At 43.7% G+C, this 18,834-nt stretch overlaps 1 protein-coding gene across 1 annotated transcript; it reads left to right on the top strand.

Annotated features, from left to right (window-relative positions):
* Window positions 1–1,078: 1,078 nt before the first annotated feature.
* Window positions 1,079–18,515, top strand: hpdl (4-hydroxyphenylpyruvate dioxygenase-like). The gene is made up of 5 exons (XM_068002323.1): window positions 1,079–1,755; window positions 4,087–4,253; window positions 12,737–12,888; window positions 14,949–15,091; window positions 16,067–18,515. Exons 1-5 carry the CDS (start codon window positions 1,130–1,132, stop codon window positions 16,275–16,277), a joined length of 1,299 nt encoding a protein of 432 aa, XP_067858424.1. The 5' UTR covers window positions 1,079–1,129; the 3' UTR covers window positions 16,278–18,515.
* Window positions 18,516–18,834: the final 319 nt, after the last annotated feature.

Genomic DNA, 18,834 nt, shown 5'->3' with positions numbered 1-18,834 from the left:
TTTAAGACCTTCCTTAAAACCCACTTCTTTCACCAAGCTTTTGGGTACCACTTCTAATATCTTTGGCTTGGCGCCCATTTTTTATTGTTAGTACGTGGGGACGTTTTTCTATGTTAAACGTGCTCTATAAATGCAAGTCATGATGTGGAGATGCCGGTGATGGACTGGGGTTGACAATTGTAAACAATTTTACAACACCAAGTTATAGTCCAGCAATTTTATTTTAAATTCACAAGCTTTCGGAGATTTTCTCCTTCCTCAGGCAAATGTTTCAAGAACTCCTTGAAGCCTACGCATTTATACATATAGAACAATACATGGTGTTTACAGACTGCCCCTGCAACTGCCCGTTGCCAGGGCAATCACCGTGTTCAGACAGAGAGGTGTCACCTGCAGAACCCCCGAATACACATTCAACAAAAAAACAAACAGGGAAAAAAAACAGAGAAAAAAAACACAGAGAGAGGCAGAAACATCCGGAAGGCAGAGAGAGCCAGCAAATGACCCATTATATTAAAAACAGATAACATTTGTTCGCTGGTGGGGTAACGTGTAGCGTGACATGAACCCAAGATCCCGGTTGAGGCCGTCCTCATGGGTGCGGAACTTGGCTATCAATTTCTGCTCGACGATTTTGCGTTGTCGTGTGTCTCGAAGGCCGCCTTGGAGTACGCTTACCCGAAGGTCGGTGGATGAATGTCCATGACTGCTGAAGTGTTCCCCGACTGGGAGGGAACCCTCCTGTTTGGCGATTGTTGCGCGGTGTCCGTTCATCCGTTGTCGCAGCGTCTGCATGGTCTCGCCAATGTACCATGCTCTGGGGCATCCTTTCCTGCAACGTATGAGGTAGACAACGTTGGCCGAGTCACAGGAGTATGAACCATGCACCTGGTGGGTGGTGTCCTCTCGTGTGATGGTGGTATCTGTGTCGATGATCTGGCATGTCTTGCAGAGGTTACCGTGGCAGGGTTGTGTGGCGTCGTGGACGCTGTTCTCTTGAAAGCTAGGTAGTTTGCTGCGAACGATGGTCTGGTCTGCCCCGCCCACTCCCCCCCGCTGGCGCCCAGGCCCCGCCCTCTCCCCCCCCCGCGGGCTCCCAGGCCCGGCTCCGTCCTCCCTGCCCCTGAAGATGGCGGCCCCGGTGCAGCGGTTGAGTCACCTTGCCTTTCACGTCAGTAACAGCGAGCGCCTGGCCCGCGACCTAGTCCGAAGCTTCCGTTTCCAGCTGTGCGGCAGCCGGGAGACGGAGCAGGCCAGGCAGCTGGTACTCAGGAAAGGCTCTGCTGTGTTCATCGTTAACGAGAGCCCGGGAGGCCTGTGCTCGGAGCCGGAGCCGGACCCCCGGGGCTTCCTGTACGATGTGGCTCCGGCCCATGTGGTAGACACCGCCTGTAACGTGTCCTTCGAGGTGAAGGACGTGGAGCGGGCGACGCTGCGCCTGGGCGGCCTGGGCTGTCAGATCCTGGTGCCGCCGAGCCCCGTGGAGGACGAGCTGGGCAGGGTCACCTATTCCGTGGTGCGTTCAGTGGTCGGTAACATCCGACACACGCTCATCGACCGAACCGGCTATTGTGGTGATTTCCTGCCCGGCTTCAGCTCGCCGCCTTCTGGTGGGGAGTGGGAGCAGGAGGCCGGAGGGCCGGTGGCAATCACTCATTTCGATCACATCACCTACGCGTGTCCCCGGCAGCGCACCGCCCAGATCCTGGACTGGTACCGCAGCTGCTTCGGCTTCCAGCGCTTCCTCATGAACCGGTGAGTGGGGGTGGAGGAGTTTCAATGAAAGAAGGAAGGGCTTCTATCCACTCTCAGCACTTTATCAGCCTCAGCTGCTCAACGTGCAGTGGATTACTTTGAAGTGCAGCAGTAGTTATGTGGATAATGTGACCTGTGTAAATGTGCCATTTAATAATCGCTGATCCATCTGTTCACATGAAAGCACTGCCACTCTTGCTGTTTATCTGTTAAGACTGAAAGTCATTTACAGCAAGAGTGGCAGTGCTTACATGTGAACAGATGGATCTATAGTGATTAAATGACACATTTATCTGTTGTTTCCTATCCATGGCAAAGCATTTGAGGTATTTCTGCCTCTGCCCTTATCTCATCCCCTTATTTGTGCCTTTGTTGCCTCCAGGCTCAACCTCTTTAGCACTCACTTTACTGGCCTCCCAAGCTCCACCTGCTACAAATACAGACTCCTCAATGGCTCAGTGGTAGTACTTGCCTCCAAGTCAGAAAGTTGTGGTTTCATGTCACACTCCAGAGACTTGAGCACAATTGCAGTACTGAGGGAGTGCTGCGCTGTCAGAGGTGCTGTCTTTCAGGTGAGAGATTAAACCAAGGCACTGTCTGCCCTTTCAGGTGGACCTAAAGATCCCATTGCAATATTCGAAGAAGAACAGGGGAGTTTCTCCAGTTGCCCTGGCCACTATTTATCCCTTAATCAACACCTGAAGCAGGTGATCTGGTCATTTATTTCATTGCTGTTTGCAGGAGCTTGTGCGCGAATTGGCTGCCGCGTTTCCTACATTACAACGGTGACTACACTTCAAAAGTACTTAATTGGTTGTAAAGCACTTTGGGACGTCTTGAGGTTGTGAAAGGCACTATATAAATGCAAGTCTTTCTTTATGTCCACTGTCCACATCCTAACCTACACTAAATCCTATTATTTATATCCTCACTGACCTCCCTGTCCTCCAACACATTGAATTAAAAGTCTAAATTTACAAATCCCGCCCCCTGCTTTGCCTTCACACAACCTCTGCAATCTCATTTAGCCCTACATGCCAGCACGTGCTTTGCGCTCCTTTGATTCTGGCCTATGTATTCCCTCCCCTCCCTCCACCTTTGGTAATGGAGTTTTTAAAGCCATCTTGGCCCTACATTCAGGAACACTCCCCACTTTAAAACCCGTGGCTTTGGTCACTTCCTCTATTTTTCACATTACTGCTCAACATCCATTTTTCATCTTGGGGAAGTTTTCTATGGTAAAGGTGCTAAAGTTGGTTTGTTCAGTTCTACAATTGGGCTCACTTACCTCCCATTTGTGACCGAGCTTTTACCCTAAACATTAAACCATCTTTTTTTTCTATTTGGATGGTGAGGCATTTTTTATTTTAGATTCTCAGCATTTAAAAAAAGTTATTTTATCAATACAAACTCCCATCTCCAACATCCACGTTGAGTGGTTGAATCTGTACAAAGTAGCCACCATTTCTATCGTGCTCTCCCATGTAAATAAGGACCTGATAGGTAACAGCCCGTTTTGGGATAAGATTCTTTGTCGGACCCCACTTTCCTGTAACCTATTCTTACAATTCAATCAGATCTCCTCATTATATGAAACCGGTACTGTTTATAATTTCTAGAAAGACGCATGTCCATAAACATTCAGACTGCCTGTACAGGCTACCGACACAGCCTTCACCTTGCTAGCCTCTGCTGATCTTCCCTAGACATTGCAGACGGTCAATGCCCAGAAATGAAAGTCACAGCCATGACTTTCAAACAGCTTTGGAAGCTTGTGAGCACAGTTATTTTCATGTTGCTGTCAGTGTTATGGAATCCACCCTGTAGTGTAAATAGGACAGTTCCACAGCACTGGCAGCTGAAGCCTTTTACAAAAGCAATTCTACTATATGCACTATATGAAGCACAACTGAGGCTTTAAAAACAATGCTCAACATTCAGTAATTTCTCAGTTGTCTAGCTTTTATCTGCCTCGCCTCTCCACCTTTTAAAAAAAAACTCCTCCAAAACATATTGTTGCGATCAAGAATCCATTCTATTATCTATTCCTATTATTCCTATTTATTTCTTTTCTCCTCTCCTCTCCTTCCCACCCCCCACCCCCGCCAAGTGCCTTAGGATATTTTTTACATTGAAGGTTATATAAATACAATTTTTGTAATTGTTGCGGAGTGTAATTTCACAATCAACAAAGCTGTTCTCGGGAAGTTGTATGTATAACTTTCTGTTTTGGGAGTAACCCACACAAAAAAAAATCTGAATTATTTAGAGGTTTTGATGTGAATAATTTGAAACGTGATGGTGTCAAATAATTTTTTAAAACTTTTCCAGAAATGAAGATGTAGATGAAGGTTATGTCATTGAAGGGAATGACATTGGTCTGCGCTTGACTGCTATGGAGTACTGGAAATGCAGTGAGGTTGGCATGTCAATCCCTGCTACTGAAGGGAAGAAAATAGACTGCAAGTTTGTGATTGCTGAGTCGTTGTCCTATCAAGGTACAGTATTATTTACAGTATTGGTACCTAAGTAATCTTTACATATTTGTGCAGATTGTAAAGTAATATTGTTTGAATACGACTGCATTTTAAGGCAAGGATAAATTCAGACATTCCTCACATACAGAGCTCGATTTTCAAGCTGAAGTGCGGGTGCATTGGGGGCAGGGGGGCTCTGAAAATCGGGGAAATCCCGAGCAGGTTCCCCACAGACATGTCTGTGTGCGTGCGGAAGTCCCACTGGCAATTAAAGCCGGCGGGATGATAGTTAACACGGTTATTTAGATAGTTTTGAAGTAGTTAATTTCATGGTGATTGAGGGAGGGGACCGATTTTCATCCAGCCTCAGTGTGTTTCCCATGCTGTGGGAAACACTCCCATGTTTTAGGAGACGTGTTTCAGCCAGCAGCCAGTTGGACATTGAAATGCTTATTTGACAGGTGGGGATAAAAGGTGAATTATTGCAGCAGGGCACTCTGTTCTTTCAGACAAACTTTTGGCTGGGAGATCTTTGTGTTTACACTGAAGATTCTTAGTTTCCACTCAGAAATGTTATGTTGACACATATTTATCAACTTTTCGGACCCCCTCAAACTGACACTATTAGGATGGGGGGGCGCCATGGTTGCATTCACCACTACATCTGAGGACGAGCAACATCACCAGCCTTGCCAGGCACAGTGTGCACTTCTGCCACGTGGAGCTCCACAACAGAGTGCTGCGCCACAGGCACCTGCACAAGAACACAGAGGGCAACAACAGAGAGAGTGACGTCACTGGAGGCACTACCCTCGTCAGAGGATCTACAGACCAAGGCTCAGCTTCCTGACCCTCTCTGGGGAGAAGTGCATACGGAGGCTGAGAGTGAGTTGCCAGGTGGTCACAGACATCTGCAGCCTCCTTCATGCCGTGCTGCTCCCGGCTGGGCCGAGTGGCATTTTGTTACCCGTCGCTGTCAAAGTCACCACTGCCCTCAACTTCTTCCCTCCGGATCATTCCAGTGTGCCACTGCGGGATCTCAGTCGTCTGTGCATAAGGCAGCTCACTGATGGCTTGTTCTGCAGGGCCTCATAATATGTCAGCTTCCCCATGGACGACCTCAGCCAGACAGAGAGGGCAGTGGCATTCCACTCTTGGGCTTGCTTTCCATGGGTGCAGGGTGCAATCGATTGCACCCATATAGCAATCAGAGCACCTTCACACGAGCCAGAAAGGGGTATCACTTCAGCTCAATGCTCAGCTCGTTTGTGACCACCGCAAAAGATTCCTTCACATTTGCTCCAGATTCCATGGCAGCTGCCACGATTCCTTCATTCTGAGGGAATCCAATATCCTGGGACTCTTCCACGCACCAAACACCCTTAAGGGCTGTCTCCTCGGGGACAAGGGATACCCCCTGCACACGTGGCTCATGACACCTCCGAGGAACCCCATCACCGAGCAACAGCGTCGATACAACGAAAGCCATATCACCACCAGGTCTACAATTGAGCATGCGATAGGGCTGCTCAAGATGCAATTTAGGTGCCTTGATCGTTCTGGGGGAGCGCTTGAATATGCACCACACAGAGTGGGACGCATTATAGTAGTGTGTTCTGTCCTGCACAAAATGGCACAACAGAGAGGGTGTCGCTTGAGAAGGCCCCATCCACATCTGCTATCCACATTGAGGAGGATGAGGACAAATCCATGGCCAGACCAGCGGCTCACCTGGCTGCTCGTGAGGCAGGGAGTCACTGATATGTGAATGGTTCTAACATCTGAAAGTGTGAAGAGTCCAGTCCTCACACCACTTGGAAAGGGCAGCACCAACACCAGCAACCCCCCCCCCCCAACACACACACACAAAACAGTCCTGCAACTACACATACATCCACTGTAAAGTGACCCAATGGGTGACATCAAGTGTCACCATTCATGGTGAAGCTCATGAAAGGGCCCTATCACAAAAGCCAGTCAAGAATGGGCAAGACGTGACAGTAGCGATGAGAATGATAAGATTTAATGTAAATATAACAAAAACAGTCTGTCAGGCACCCATGTGCATACCCTTTGTGCTCACAAATCCTTAGTCTTCCTCTTCCTACCACTTCTACGTGGTGCAACCCTTGTAGTTGCAGCAGAGGTAGTGGCAGGTTGCTCATGTTCATGCCCCGACTACTTAGATGCTTTTGGCCTACGTCCTCTGGGGTTTGGAGCCCGTGAGGGCCCCTCCAAACACTGCTCCACCTGCACCTGTGCAGGGGCAGACTCGGCCACCTGGAGAGGAGGCAGCATTGTGGGTACAGGTTGAGAGGGGGGCAACGGGTGAGACGTGGGAGAACTTTGAGTGGCGTCCCCTCTTCTGGGCCAGGCCCACATCACTTCTACCACCTTGCTGGAGAACAGTTTGGAAGACGTGTGATGCCTTCCAAGGCATCTGTCAGCCTGTTTAAGGTAGCAAAATGTTGTTCACCCTGAGTCCGAACGACCGCTGTCAGGGCCTGAATGGACTCATTTGTGAGCCATGCTTGAAGCTCAACGGAGGCTAGCCTTCTCTTCATCTCAGAAATTTCCGCACTTATCTGTGCCGCCATTCCACTAATGCAGGAGCTGGACTCCTCTATCCTCTGCATTATTGTGGAGAGTGCGCGTGGCACCTGTTCCAGTACCTCGCAAATGTGCTGCTGTCCCTCGATCATTCTTTTAAAGGATGGCCCCCGGGGTTCAGCATCTGCATCCAGCTTAGCAGAGCCTGGAGAGGAGTGCGCCCACCGACGCGAACTCTCTGCAGCTGCCCCTGCCACCAGCTCGTGCTCACTTGTGTGTGGTGACTCACCAGGTGCCAACCCAATAACTGACTATTAGGACCCACTGAGGTGTGAGTATCTGCGCTGGTGGATAGCTCGCTATGATGTGACGGTGCACCGTCAGATGCCAGGAGCTCCTCTGAGGAATCACCCCCTGCCGTCACTGTGGTCGTTGAAGGGCCTGTAAAAGAATAGAAGGCAATATTAGGCATCATCACAGATGTGTCATGTTGCGATGAGTATACTAAGGTGTTCAACATGGCAAGCATTGTTAACATCAATTCATGTTGTGTGTGATGAATGTTAAAGTTGTGTCACCAGATGTTTGTGGGGTGCCAGTCTCGGTGTCCCCCGACAGGCACTCGAGGGTATGGCTGATCTCCAGGGCCTCCTGCTCCGTGTCTCTGAGGACCACTATTTGTTGTGGCCCTCCTCCAATCTTCGCCCTCTCACGTGCATTTTGTGCTCTCCTTGAAGGGTAGAAAGTACAGACGTTTGAGTGAGTGATAGTGAAGTAGCCAGCTGATGAATGCATTGCTTTGGGTGAGGCTGACCATGAAAGAGATGTATCAGAGGGTGAGTATAGACAGAGCCATTGTCGAAACTTAACACTATACCAATGCATTAACACCCAAACCAGTAGTACAAAGAGAAAATTTTATTTTAACTTGTATACAAGGAAAGAGCACCTCAAGACAATGGTTGAGGATACATCTTCGCTGAGTTCAAGAAACAGCTCACGTTTATACAGCTCAGTAACAACGCCCACCTGTCACAGAATATGGGTGTGCACGTACATTCTTTATTGGCTCAGGTAGTTGGTCAATCAAGTAGTGAGCCTGCCCCCCCCCCCCGAACGTCCATAGCCCTTTATTACTTTGGCACGTAGGCCTGAGCATTCCCATCCTCCCCACATTTCTGTCCTGGTTATCAGTAGGGCTGAAGTCAGTCTCAAGGCCACATGGCCTTTCAAGAAACTGTATTCTTATTATATTTTTGTAGTCAGCAATACCCTTATCTGCTAGGGGGACCAGACGGTACTAAGCACCTGTTCAGCTAACTTAATTATCAACATACCAAGGCTTAAACGTAATTACACAATTGTGCTTCTCTGTGTGCTGTAGCTAACCTATTATGTGAGTTAATAAAGAGTTAATATGGTCAAGTATCCCTTCGTGCACTTCCACATTAATATGGTCAAGTATCCCTTCATGCACTTCCACACCATGACATTGGATGAGGATTGGGGTGAGTGGTAGCAGTGGGGTGACTAATGGGTGGTGAAGATGTGTTGAGGAAGTGCAGGTAAGTTGAGGATGAGTCTTAAGTGGGTATGAGGAGTGATGTGATGGAGTAGTCTTGGCAGTGCAGAATGAGTTGGAAGAGAGTGGTGTGATGTGGAACACAGAATACAGGAGAATCAATAAGTGTACGCACTTTTGCTGACCTAGTTAGGTCACTGAAGCACTTCCTGCACTGGACCCAGGTGCGGGAGATGTTGCTGTTGCTGCTGGTGACCTGCCACCTTGAGCCAGGCCTTCTTTGGTGGCAGAGGCAGGGCACTTCCTTCCGTCCGCGGGGTAAAACACTTACCTCTCGTCCTCACCCCGGCCAGTAGCTGCTGCAGTGAAGCATCATTAAATCTTGGAGCAGCCTTTCCCCTGTTCTGCTCCATTGTGCCTTTTTGGTCTTTGCTGCAGCAAAAGTCTTTGGAGCAATGGCCCTTTAAATGGAGCCACTCCAGCTGACAGCCTGTGATGCGGGTGCGCAGTCCGCCTGCTGCGCAGCTTTCGGACGGCAAACCCGGAAGCCATGTTAAGGGCCACCAATTAACTCACAATTGCGTGGGAAATGGTAAGATTTTATTGGTCGGGTTACTTGCGCGCCCATTGACCCCCCCCCCCCCCCCCCCCGGCTGCCATCCCGCCGCCATTTGAAAATCAAGCCCATAATGTCTTCCAATACGAATTGTAGATCTTTTTGTCAAATGCCTTAATTATATTACATTAATCGTCTGGATATAACTAGGTCATTTTCATTTCAATTAATTGGTAGAAGATCTAATTTGACCTTTAACCTTTCCTTCCATATTTGAGCCATTGGCTAGAATGGATACTGGTGACATTCCACGTGATTATAAGCAAACGAACACAAGTCTCAATATTTAAAAAGGGGCACAAATTTGATTCAGGCAACTACCAACCCATTAGCCTAACATTAGTAATGGAAACTTTTTAAAGGAGCAGGCTGGAGGGTAACCTATGTTAGCAATAGCTTAACAAACAATCAGCATTGATTTAGAAAGGGAAGATCCATTTCCTTTGAAGATGTTTTTAATAAAATAGGTATAGGAAACCCCTATAAACTGATTTATTTAGATTTTCAGAAAGCTTTTGACAAGGTTCTACATGAAAAACTTCTAAACTAAATCATGGAAACCCAGGGTAGAACATGGGACTGGATTAAAAAAAAGTTAAATATAAAAAATAGGAATTAGAGAGTAATCTGAGAGATGTAATGTCAGAGTGTGGTAAAATAATGAGTCGAGTACTTTAGGGGTCAGTACTTGGACCCCTGCTGTTTTTTGTATATCTAGATAATAAATTACCTGAATGTAGAAAGCAATTGTAAGCTTGTTAAAGTTGCAGTCCACATTAAAATATGATGTGGAGATGCCGGTGATGGACTGGGGTGGACAAATGTAAGGAATCTTACAACACCAGGTGTCACACTCACCTGACGAAGGAGAAAGCCTCCGAAAGCTTGTGATTTTCAAATAAAACTGTTGGACTATAACCTGGTGTTGTAAGATTCCTCACATTAAAATAGGAAGAGCAGTCGAAACAGAAGATGCAGTTAAGAATTTGCAGAAGGTTTGAGCCTCTGTGGGGAAGTAAATAGAATGTTAGGGTGCATTACCAGAACAGCAGAGGTCAAGTCTAAAATGGTTATTCTGGGGCTTTATAATGCATTGGTCAGACCTCACTTTAACTATTGTGTACAGTTATGCAATCAGGCAGAGAAATGGCAAAATAAATTTAATACTGAGGAATATAAAGCATTGCATCTTGGGAGGAAAAAATAAGTGGTGTCGGTGTACAATAAAGGGAATAGAATTAGCACACCCAGAGTTAGAAGTAGGCCTAAAGAAGAAAGATAGATCAACTTGAACTTATATAGCTTAATCTATACTATGCGTCCTCAGGATGGCCCAAAGTGCCTCACAGCCAATGAAGTACTTACGAAGTCACTGTTATGCTGGGAATATGACGGCCAATTTGCGCACACCAATGATCCAACAATCAGTAAATGTGATAAATAACCAGTTAATCTCTTGTTTTTAGTGTTGATTGAGGGATAAATGTTGGTCAGGGCAGTAGGACAATGCCACTATTCTTCAAATAGTATCATACATGCACCTGAGCAGGCTGGTGGGGCATTGGTTTAACATCTCCACCTGGAGCAGTGTTTGGTTTACTGATTATTGGCCATGTCTCCTGCCTTACAGAATGTTTCATGCTACCTTATTCTGCTTTTTTATATCTGACATTGATAGTGATTGCTGTTATGGATTTGAGATGTCTCTTGTTTCAAATCTTGTAAAAGACTATTAACATTTCTTAATGGAATTTTGATAGCTGGCCAGCTTGTGATTCCTGTAATTTGATTATTGCGTGTTGCGAGGAGAGGGGGTGTTACACATCAGTCTTGTGTTGATGCCATCAAAGGCAGATCAGTCATTCCTGCCTCGGTGGATTACTTGAGGAATATTGGTTGCAAAATTCACCCAGTTGTTAGAATCAATTAACATTAACTACCAGGCTGTAAGAAGGCGATTGCTAACCCACTGAGCTTCTGAGCCTGTTGTAGCGGGCATTTGAGCCAGGGTGTTGATTTGATGGCACCCTAATAAAAGCTTGTCTGACAGAGAAATAAATACTGGAGCACTTGCCGAGTTCAGCAGTTCCCTTGTTGTACTGTTTTATGGGCAGAGGTTAACAAAGGACTCCATGAAAGCTTAGCCTCATGTAAAGCTTCATCACGGTCCAAAGTAAAAGTGGAATAGTACAGAGATTAGCCAGAACTTTGAAATGCTTTGTTTTTATATTATATTTTGTAGATTGACTTTTGTTTCTACTAACTTTGTTAATAAACCTGATTCGTAGTTGTAGCTTAATGTGGTCTGTCAGAGTGTTGTTTGTCTGTTGGTTAGAAGTCAAGAGTTCAGTGTACACACGTATGGTAAATGCATTAATGTTCATCAACCCATAAGGTCACTTTTTGGTTCATAGTATGTGTGGGATTACCTGTGGCTTCTGTGAATGTATTATTCATATATAGATATGTAGAACTATATAGGGAAAGTGCTCCAGTATTTAGTTCTGTGTCAGACAACCTCTTATGGTGTTGTCAAATGAATCCCCGGTTTAAATGCCTGCTAGGGATGGCAGGTTCCCTTTCCTGAAGGACATTAGTGAGTCGTTTTGGTTTTTATGATGTCAAATTTACTGAATTCACTTTCACAACTTGCCATGGTGGGATTTGAGGTGATGACTCCTGCGTTATTACTATAACCACTACACTGTCGTACCCCATAGATATATCCTAGTTATCAAAGGAGAGATTATATTTCTCTAGATATTGAGAGGATAATTTTTTTTAAAATGCAGCTTTTTCCAAGTCACTGTTAGGAAAAACCGTTATAAGAAATTCCCGTTGCAAGGAACAGACTACCTGCCTGAGTACCCGTAACATTCTCCTCACCCCCCCCCCCCCCCGCCACCCAATACCACCCCACACAGCACTGCTGTCTCTTGTTCTCCATCCATCCCCATGATAACATCCAGTACACCCACACTAGGCAACAGCCGCCGCCCCCCCACCAAAAGGCTTCCACAACCTGCCACTGCAATCCAAGTGATGCCACACTCAATACCATGTTCTCACCCCAGTGTGTCATCCACCAGTACCCCTCTCCTACTCTTACAATACCCTGACTATAACTGCCTCTCGCATTGCCACCACATCTTGCAAGACCCCTCCTGGTTCTCCCAGACCCTTGTGCACTCGCCATTCCCAATATTTGGCCACCCTTCCAAATCACAAGCCCCTCTAACTCCCAGTACTGCTGCACGTAGTTCCTCCTACCTATCTAGATAATCTTTGACCCCATCTTCCTCTGTATCCTGGGATTTAAATAAATGAGACAAAATTAACTACACAGCCAAGCTAACATTTAATTGTAATCAAGGCCACTGATTTAGCTTCAGTGCAAATATAAACATAATCATAGAACGCAAGACCAAAAATATCACAATGTTCCTACAATACTCTAATAAAAATGCAATTTGACTTATTAATCACCATAAATCAGTGGATCTGACATATTGTATGCTTCATGTATCGTATAAATGCAAGCCTTTCTTTCTTTACATGGAATAAAACAATATAGATTCCTGTTGCTGTGAGCACTACCACAGAAGATCCCTGAACCCGGGGAGAGGTGTGTACTGTTGGGCTTTGTGTTCCCTGTTCTTTTTGTTTGCAATAAATTCCTAAACAGAAAAACATGAGGTTAGCAGTTAGCACAAGTTGAGCTCTGCTCACAGCCGGCCCTTTTTATAGTCTGGCACTGATATGTGTAAGAAATATATAAGAGTTATTGGATATTTTCACATACTTTTGTGTGTTTAGGAAAAAACCAAGTTGACACATTTCTGGAGCAGCACCATGGAGCTGGGATACAGCATGTGGGATTGTACACGACTGACATAGTTTCTACTTGCAAGTCCCTTACAGATGCTGGGGTTCAGTTTTTCTCTCCCCCACCTGCATATTACAGTGAGGTACAGTACTAATTCAACAACTTTGCTGATCTTCAAAGGAAATAAAATGGAATTGCAATGTACAAAAGGCAACAATTAAATATAGTAATACTATTGTCTGCATAAAATTAAGTTTTGTATACAGGTTTTGAGTGGCAATGAAGTGGCTAGTGATAGTGTTTCCTTTAGTATTTCAGGTTAGATTTGTGACTTTCTTTATATTGAGTTAATATGATGGTCAAGCAGCAATAGGTTTGCACTGACTGCCTAGAAATATTTATTTTTGAATAGGTACCACTAACTGATCATTCAACTCAACTTGTGGTTTCTTTACAAAATGTGTCATCATTGCATTGATGCAAGAAGCATTTCTTAAAATGTTGTCTTTTAGGACGGTGTTGTCCAATAGAAATCGTTGACTTGCCACAGATGTGGCCAAGGTTTTAGCTGCATGCACTAATTTTAGTAGAAAGTGCCTTACACAATGCAGGTAAATGTACTTCATGTGTATATTTACTTAACAAACATCTACCACCATTCAGTGCGAAACTTTGTAGCCTTCCTCTTTCACCAAAGTTTGGAATTCTGGCATGAATAATCAGACACACAACAACTTAGTGCAGCTTTTAGGTTTTTGTCCATTTGTTGCGAGCTGTATTTTGACTTCATCAGAGTGATTGCTGAGTGTGTAGCCTCACACAACGAGACATGCCAGACCTGCCACTGCTCCCCATCCACAAGGCAGTTGGATGCTGTTTGCCCTTTGCCGTGATGCGTCTTGTTGGAGCTGGTTGTTATTATTCTCCCACCAAAGCTTGATCTCACACAGATTATTGCACCCCTGTCCACTTCCCCTTGTCTTGTTGGCTCTGATTATCTTTCACCAAGTAGCAAGTTCAAATGCACCTAAAGTATTTTAACAGTTAACGAGATTAGATGTGGTCTCAAGTGACACCATTTGCATCTACACAGTAGGAAGTCAATTGCTAGGCAAGGACATGTCTCGACTTGTTTGTTCCGAGGAACTTTCTTGAATTTATATCAGTATCGACTTCCCTTTAATTGGGTGGCTATTCAACCCTATCAGTCTTCACACTGTTTCCCGTGCCCTCATCCTTGTCTCAACACTCAGCCTCCAGAGGTAGTACTCGCAGTCATCGTCTGGTGGCGGTACCTGACGGGATGGGCAGTATAGCAGCGGATCTGAACAATATGCCTTTGGTGCCACATGACCTCTTTGGCGGCCCCTCCCTGCTTCATCTGTCCTCAACTAAGTCAAATGTAAGAGAAGCAGTAAAAATAATCCCTATTGCTGTGAACTTTCGGTCAACAGAAACTCATTAAAATAATATTTGCCTTCACAATCCTGACAGGCAATCATTTAATTCAGTAGGAACACATGCACATGTGAAGTGTGCTGGCTCTAATTTTGTGTGCTCCCCCTTAATCACTAATTTTGCTGCAATGATAAGGCAATTGCAAGCTAAAAGCACGTTCGCACAAGGCAGCCTCTGCACATTAACAGTTGTTTTAAAATAGGTGGAAATCAGGCATGAATCATGAGCAACTCTACACTCCTAATTGTACTGAGCTGTAACATTTAAAGACCGCCAGCATAAATCTTATCAACAACAATTTCTAGGCCATAAACATCTGTATCCCATACAAAGAGAAAAAAAAATAGTGGCGCAATCTAATCTGCTGTGATCTAACCTTGGATTTCTTTCTTTTTTTTAGATTTTCTTTATAATGTTGCACTTGGTCATTTTTACAGTATCCTTTGAGAGGAGCAGGTGGCCAGTGGTTGCTATAAATACTGAACCTTTCAGGCAGGTTGTTTTATAGTTCTAATAGCCAGGAGCACTCAATAGTTTGGAAGCTAGTTTTTTTTTTGAAGGACAGTGAATAAACTCATTCCCCACCCCAGTTTTAAATGCATTGAATAAAGAGTTAATTGCCAACTGTGTGTGTTTTGTTTTAGCCCCATTCTCAATGTTTGATTCTATTTTTGGTATCTGTATTTAGGAAGTCCAAATTTGTACTTAATTTGCATCCCTTGTATACATTCATGTTTCTTTCAGACAGAGAAACGGCAGGAGATAATGAAAGCGGGACATGACGCAGAGTTGCTTTCGCAGTATGGCATTCTTCTGGATACCGAGGTGGATGAAGAGCATTGTAAAGGAGAAACCAAATGTCAGGGACCAGCTAATAACAGGAAAAGGTTTGTTCTCCGTGGAGCAAAGTTACTGGAAACTTCTTGGTCAATTGAACGCTAAGTCTGTATAATTATTAAATTAAACATTGAAGGCAAGAATCTAATAAAGTGACCATTTTTTAGTGAGTGCCTTCTAATTTTCATCTTAGGCCAGAAACCAATTGTGGGTAACATCCTAGACACGCTCACTGCTGCTATGAGTCAGCTCTCAGGAGATGTGCAAGAATGGCTTTAGGGCACACTCTACCCAGTGTCTTCCTGTGGCAGAAATTGGGATTTTAGCAACACAAAGCATAGAACCTGCATTCCACACTTGGTATCTAAAGCATTTGCAACACTGTTGACCTTTGACTAAATTTCTGAAAAATGTAAAGTTTAGTACCACTAAAGTTATTACCTGGAAGAGGGCTTCAATTTAACTTTTGTGTTAATTTTAGGGAAACGCACTGTCGATGAGCAGTGACCAGATGCTTATCGTCCTATATCTTATTAAAAACCTTGTCTGTGTGCACATCCTGTAATGTTTTTGTCACATTTGTGTCAACCTTTTTCCATTTTATAAATTCCTATATCCACAATTATAATGGAGATCACCTAATGTAAACTTATCATGAGTGTTGCACAACCACAGGTGACTCTGGAGTAACTCTCTGAACAGTCTGTGCCAGCTTTTCTGCCCTGCAGTTCCTCCTGAGTATTGGTACAATTGACCACCATTGGAGCCTGTACCTCGTTATTTATTTTTTTGAATCGCAGCCTCGAATTAGCCTGTTTTTTCAAAATTGCAGCTCCGTTCTCTGCACCTCTTCCCTAAACTGCTCCTGTGTGCTTCCTTGTACCTGGTTACAGAGCAACATAGCCCTGAGTATGTGAAGTGGGAAACAAAACTTAGTTTAGCATGTTTCATAATAAATATTGCAACTTGGAATTAAATTTATTTTTGTTTGTATCTTTATAACCAAAATGTTTCCTTTGTTGTAGATATCTAATGCAAATGTTCACAAAGCCAATCTTTTCTGAAGAGACTTTTTTTCTGGAGCTTATTGAGCGAAAGGGTGCTTCAGGATTTGGAGAGGGGAACATCCGTGCACTGTGGAAATCTGTTCAGACTTACATGGACCAGCGAGAGGACAAAAAAATTGTAAAAGGAATATCAGCTAGGAATGGACTTGCTATTGATGTGAACAGCTGAAGACTGCTGTGTAGCAGGGGGAGTCCATTGGGCCAGATACCATCTTCTGGCAGTGGGTTTCTTGTGGCTGCCTTGCACAAAAAAAATCACTGTCCTGTATACATGCACTGTTATTGGTATTTATCAACTGTTGTAACTAGACCAGAAAGACTGAAATGTATAACCTATTTAGGCTGTATCATAAACATTTCAAGGGCCTTATTTGGCTGGATTTAAGGTTGTTTCTGAACTTGGCAGAATGCAGGAACTCCCTAACTGCTCTCCCGACCTTCCACTGTGTTTCAACTAGTGCTCCACTGGTGGAGTGAGCCAGACAGCATTTTGGAACCACTTAGGTTTTTAAAATGTGGATCATCTGATTTGGTTTTAACTTGGATCCAATTAGATTTAATTGTCAGCAATGACAAGTTTCATTTATCTTGTTTCTGATAGGTCTATCCCTATACTCAGATTTATGTGTTTCTCAGTCTGTTTTCTCCCCTACCTAGACTGCAATTGGATATACTGTGGTACATGCAGTTTGTTTTTTGAAATATTTATTTGCAGATTGTCCCTAATACAGAATCTCTTAACTGATTCCTTTTCACAAGGTTCCATTTTAACTAGAAACAAATCAGCCTTGGCTCAGTGGTAACGCTCACCTGAGTTGGAAGGTCATGGATTCAAGCCCTACAATGGAGACTTGAACACATAATTTAGGCTGACATTTCAACGCAGTACTGAAGGAGTGCTGCACTGTCGGAGGTCCCATCTTTTAGATGGGATGTTAAACCGAGGCACCTGCTGCCCACTCAGGTGGATTTAAAAGATTCCATGGCAATATTTGTAGAAGAGCCGGGAGTATTCCCAGTGTCCTGCTCAATATATTTCACTAAATCAACGTCACTTTAAAAAAAAATAGATATTCTGGTGATAATCTCATTGCTGTGTGCAAATTGGCTGTTGCTTTTCCATACGTTACAAGTGAATGCACTTCAAAAGTATTTTGTTGGTTGTAAAGTGCTTTGGGACGTGCTGAGGTTGTGAAAGGCACTAGATAAATGCAACCTTTTTCTCTTTCTTTCCTGAGCTTGTAATGTATAAATTTGTAGGTTTATTGTAATTTTGAACAAAATTGGCAAGAGTCACCCTCTGAGTCCAGATTTATGTGCAAGTTCTTTCTTTAAAGATTGGGACTATCCTTGTGACTGTCCTTAAGCACGCCTGCAGATTAAAGAAACTGATCAGTAGATTGCCATAGCTTGAATTTTCACAATTGTACCTTGTTTGGTTTTGCTTGAGGTTTGACACAAAATTTCTTTAATGTTCCCCATGTCATGCCCTGCCACTGCTGCTAAGTTAGCTGAAGGAAGTGCATAAGAACAGCCCATAGCACAGACTCCTTCTTGATTTTCTTCTTCCAGCAGTCTGAAGATTGGACCTATATCCCCCATTGATGTAACGCATGCTTGTGTTCTGTGATTGTTCAGAGATCTTTTTAAATTAATGTAATTGGATTGTAGCCTAATTCTCTTTAAAATCTTTAATGTTTTTCCTAGTATGGAGAAAAAATTTCTGCAATATTTGTACTGTTTGAAAGTCCTTGCCTGTACAACACAGTAATTATAGAAGGTTCCAAGTAGTGGACTCTTGTTCTAATCTTTTATCCACACTTGAAACACCTGTGCACTGAATTTGATTTTTGTTGTATATTTAGTGTTTAAAAGTTTGAAAGCATTAACTTACTAAATATGTGGCTGATGTAGCCATGTAACTTGTTGGAGAATTGATGTGATGAGAATGTTAAACCCAGTTTCTGTTGGAACTAGATAGTTCCAAATCCTATTCAATTCTGCATTGAAAAATTTGTTAACTATTGCCTTAATTTACTTTTTTTACTCCAGCTTTTGTTTTACTTTTCCAACAGCTGGTTGCAGCTAAAGTGAATACTTCAATTCTGACCATCCAATGTTATTTGTTTGTCTATTTTTGTACTTTTTTTTTAACTTTGACATCTTGAATGTTGCCTGGATTTTTTGATGGATTTATTCAGTATGAGGAAATATACAATGAGTTTCCAAATTAATGATGATTCAGTCGTAAGGTACGCACATGGACAAGTATAGAAAACAGCATAATAGGCAAAATTGAGTTCAGATTGTGTACTGGAATATCAAATCTTGTTTAGAATACCAGATTAAACAGCAATCTATGTGCATGAACAATAATTTTGAATAATTAAAAGACTTATTGCAATTACTATATTTTTTTTTACTGAGGAGTGACCAGGTTACAATTGGTCAATGTTAAAATGCACATTTTTGTTTATACTGATTTCTGTGACTGGATGCTTGTTTTGTTTTGTTGTTTTCCTAACTCATTTAATCTTTTGTGTTTCCTCCTGCCAGAAGGTGAGTAAGCATCATTCTCCCAGCCTTCTTGACAATATCCTGAGGTAACAATGCCATTGTTTCCTCTGTACAAAACATCCATATCTTCAAAAGCCGTTTGATAAAGTACCACATAATAGACTTGTTAGCAAAATTGATGCCCATGGGATTGAAGGGGCCGTGGCTGT

The sequence above is a fragment of the Heptranchias perlo genome, chromosome 21 (assembly GCF_035084215.1).
Source record: "Heptranchias perlo isolate sHepPer1 chromosome 21, sHepPer1.hap1, whole genome shotgun sequence".
In the NCBI taxonomy this organism is placed as follows: Eukaryota; Metazoa; Chordata; class Chondrichthyes; order Hexanchiformes; family Hexanchidae; genus Heptranchias; species Heptranchias perlo.
This window is presented reverse-complemented; position numbering and strand designations above follow the sequence as displayed.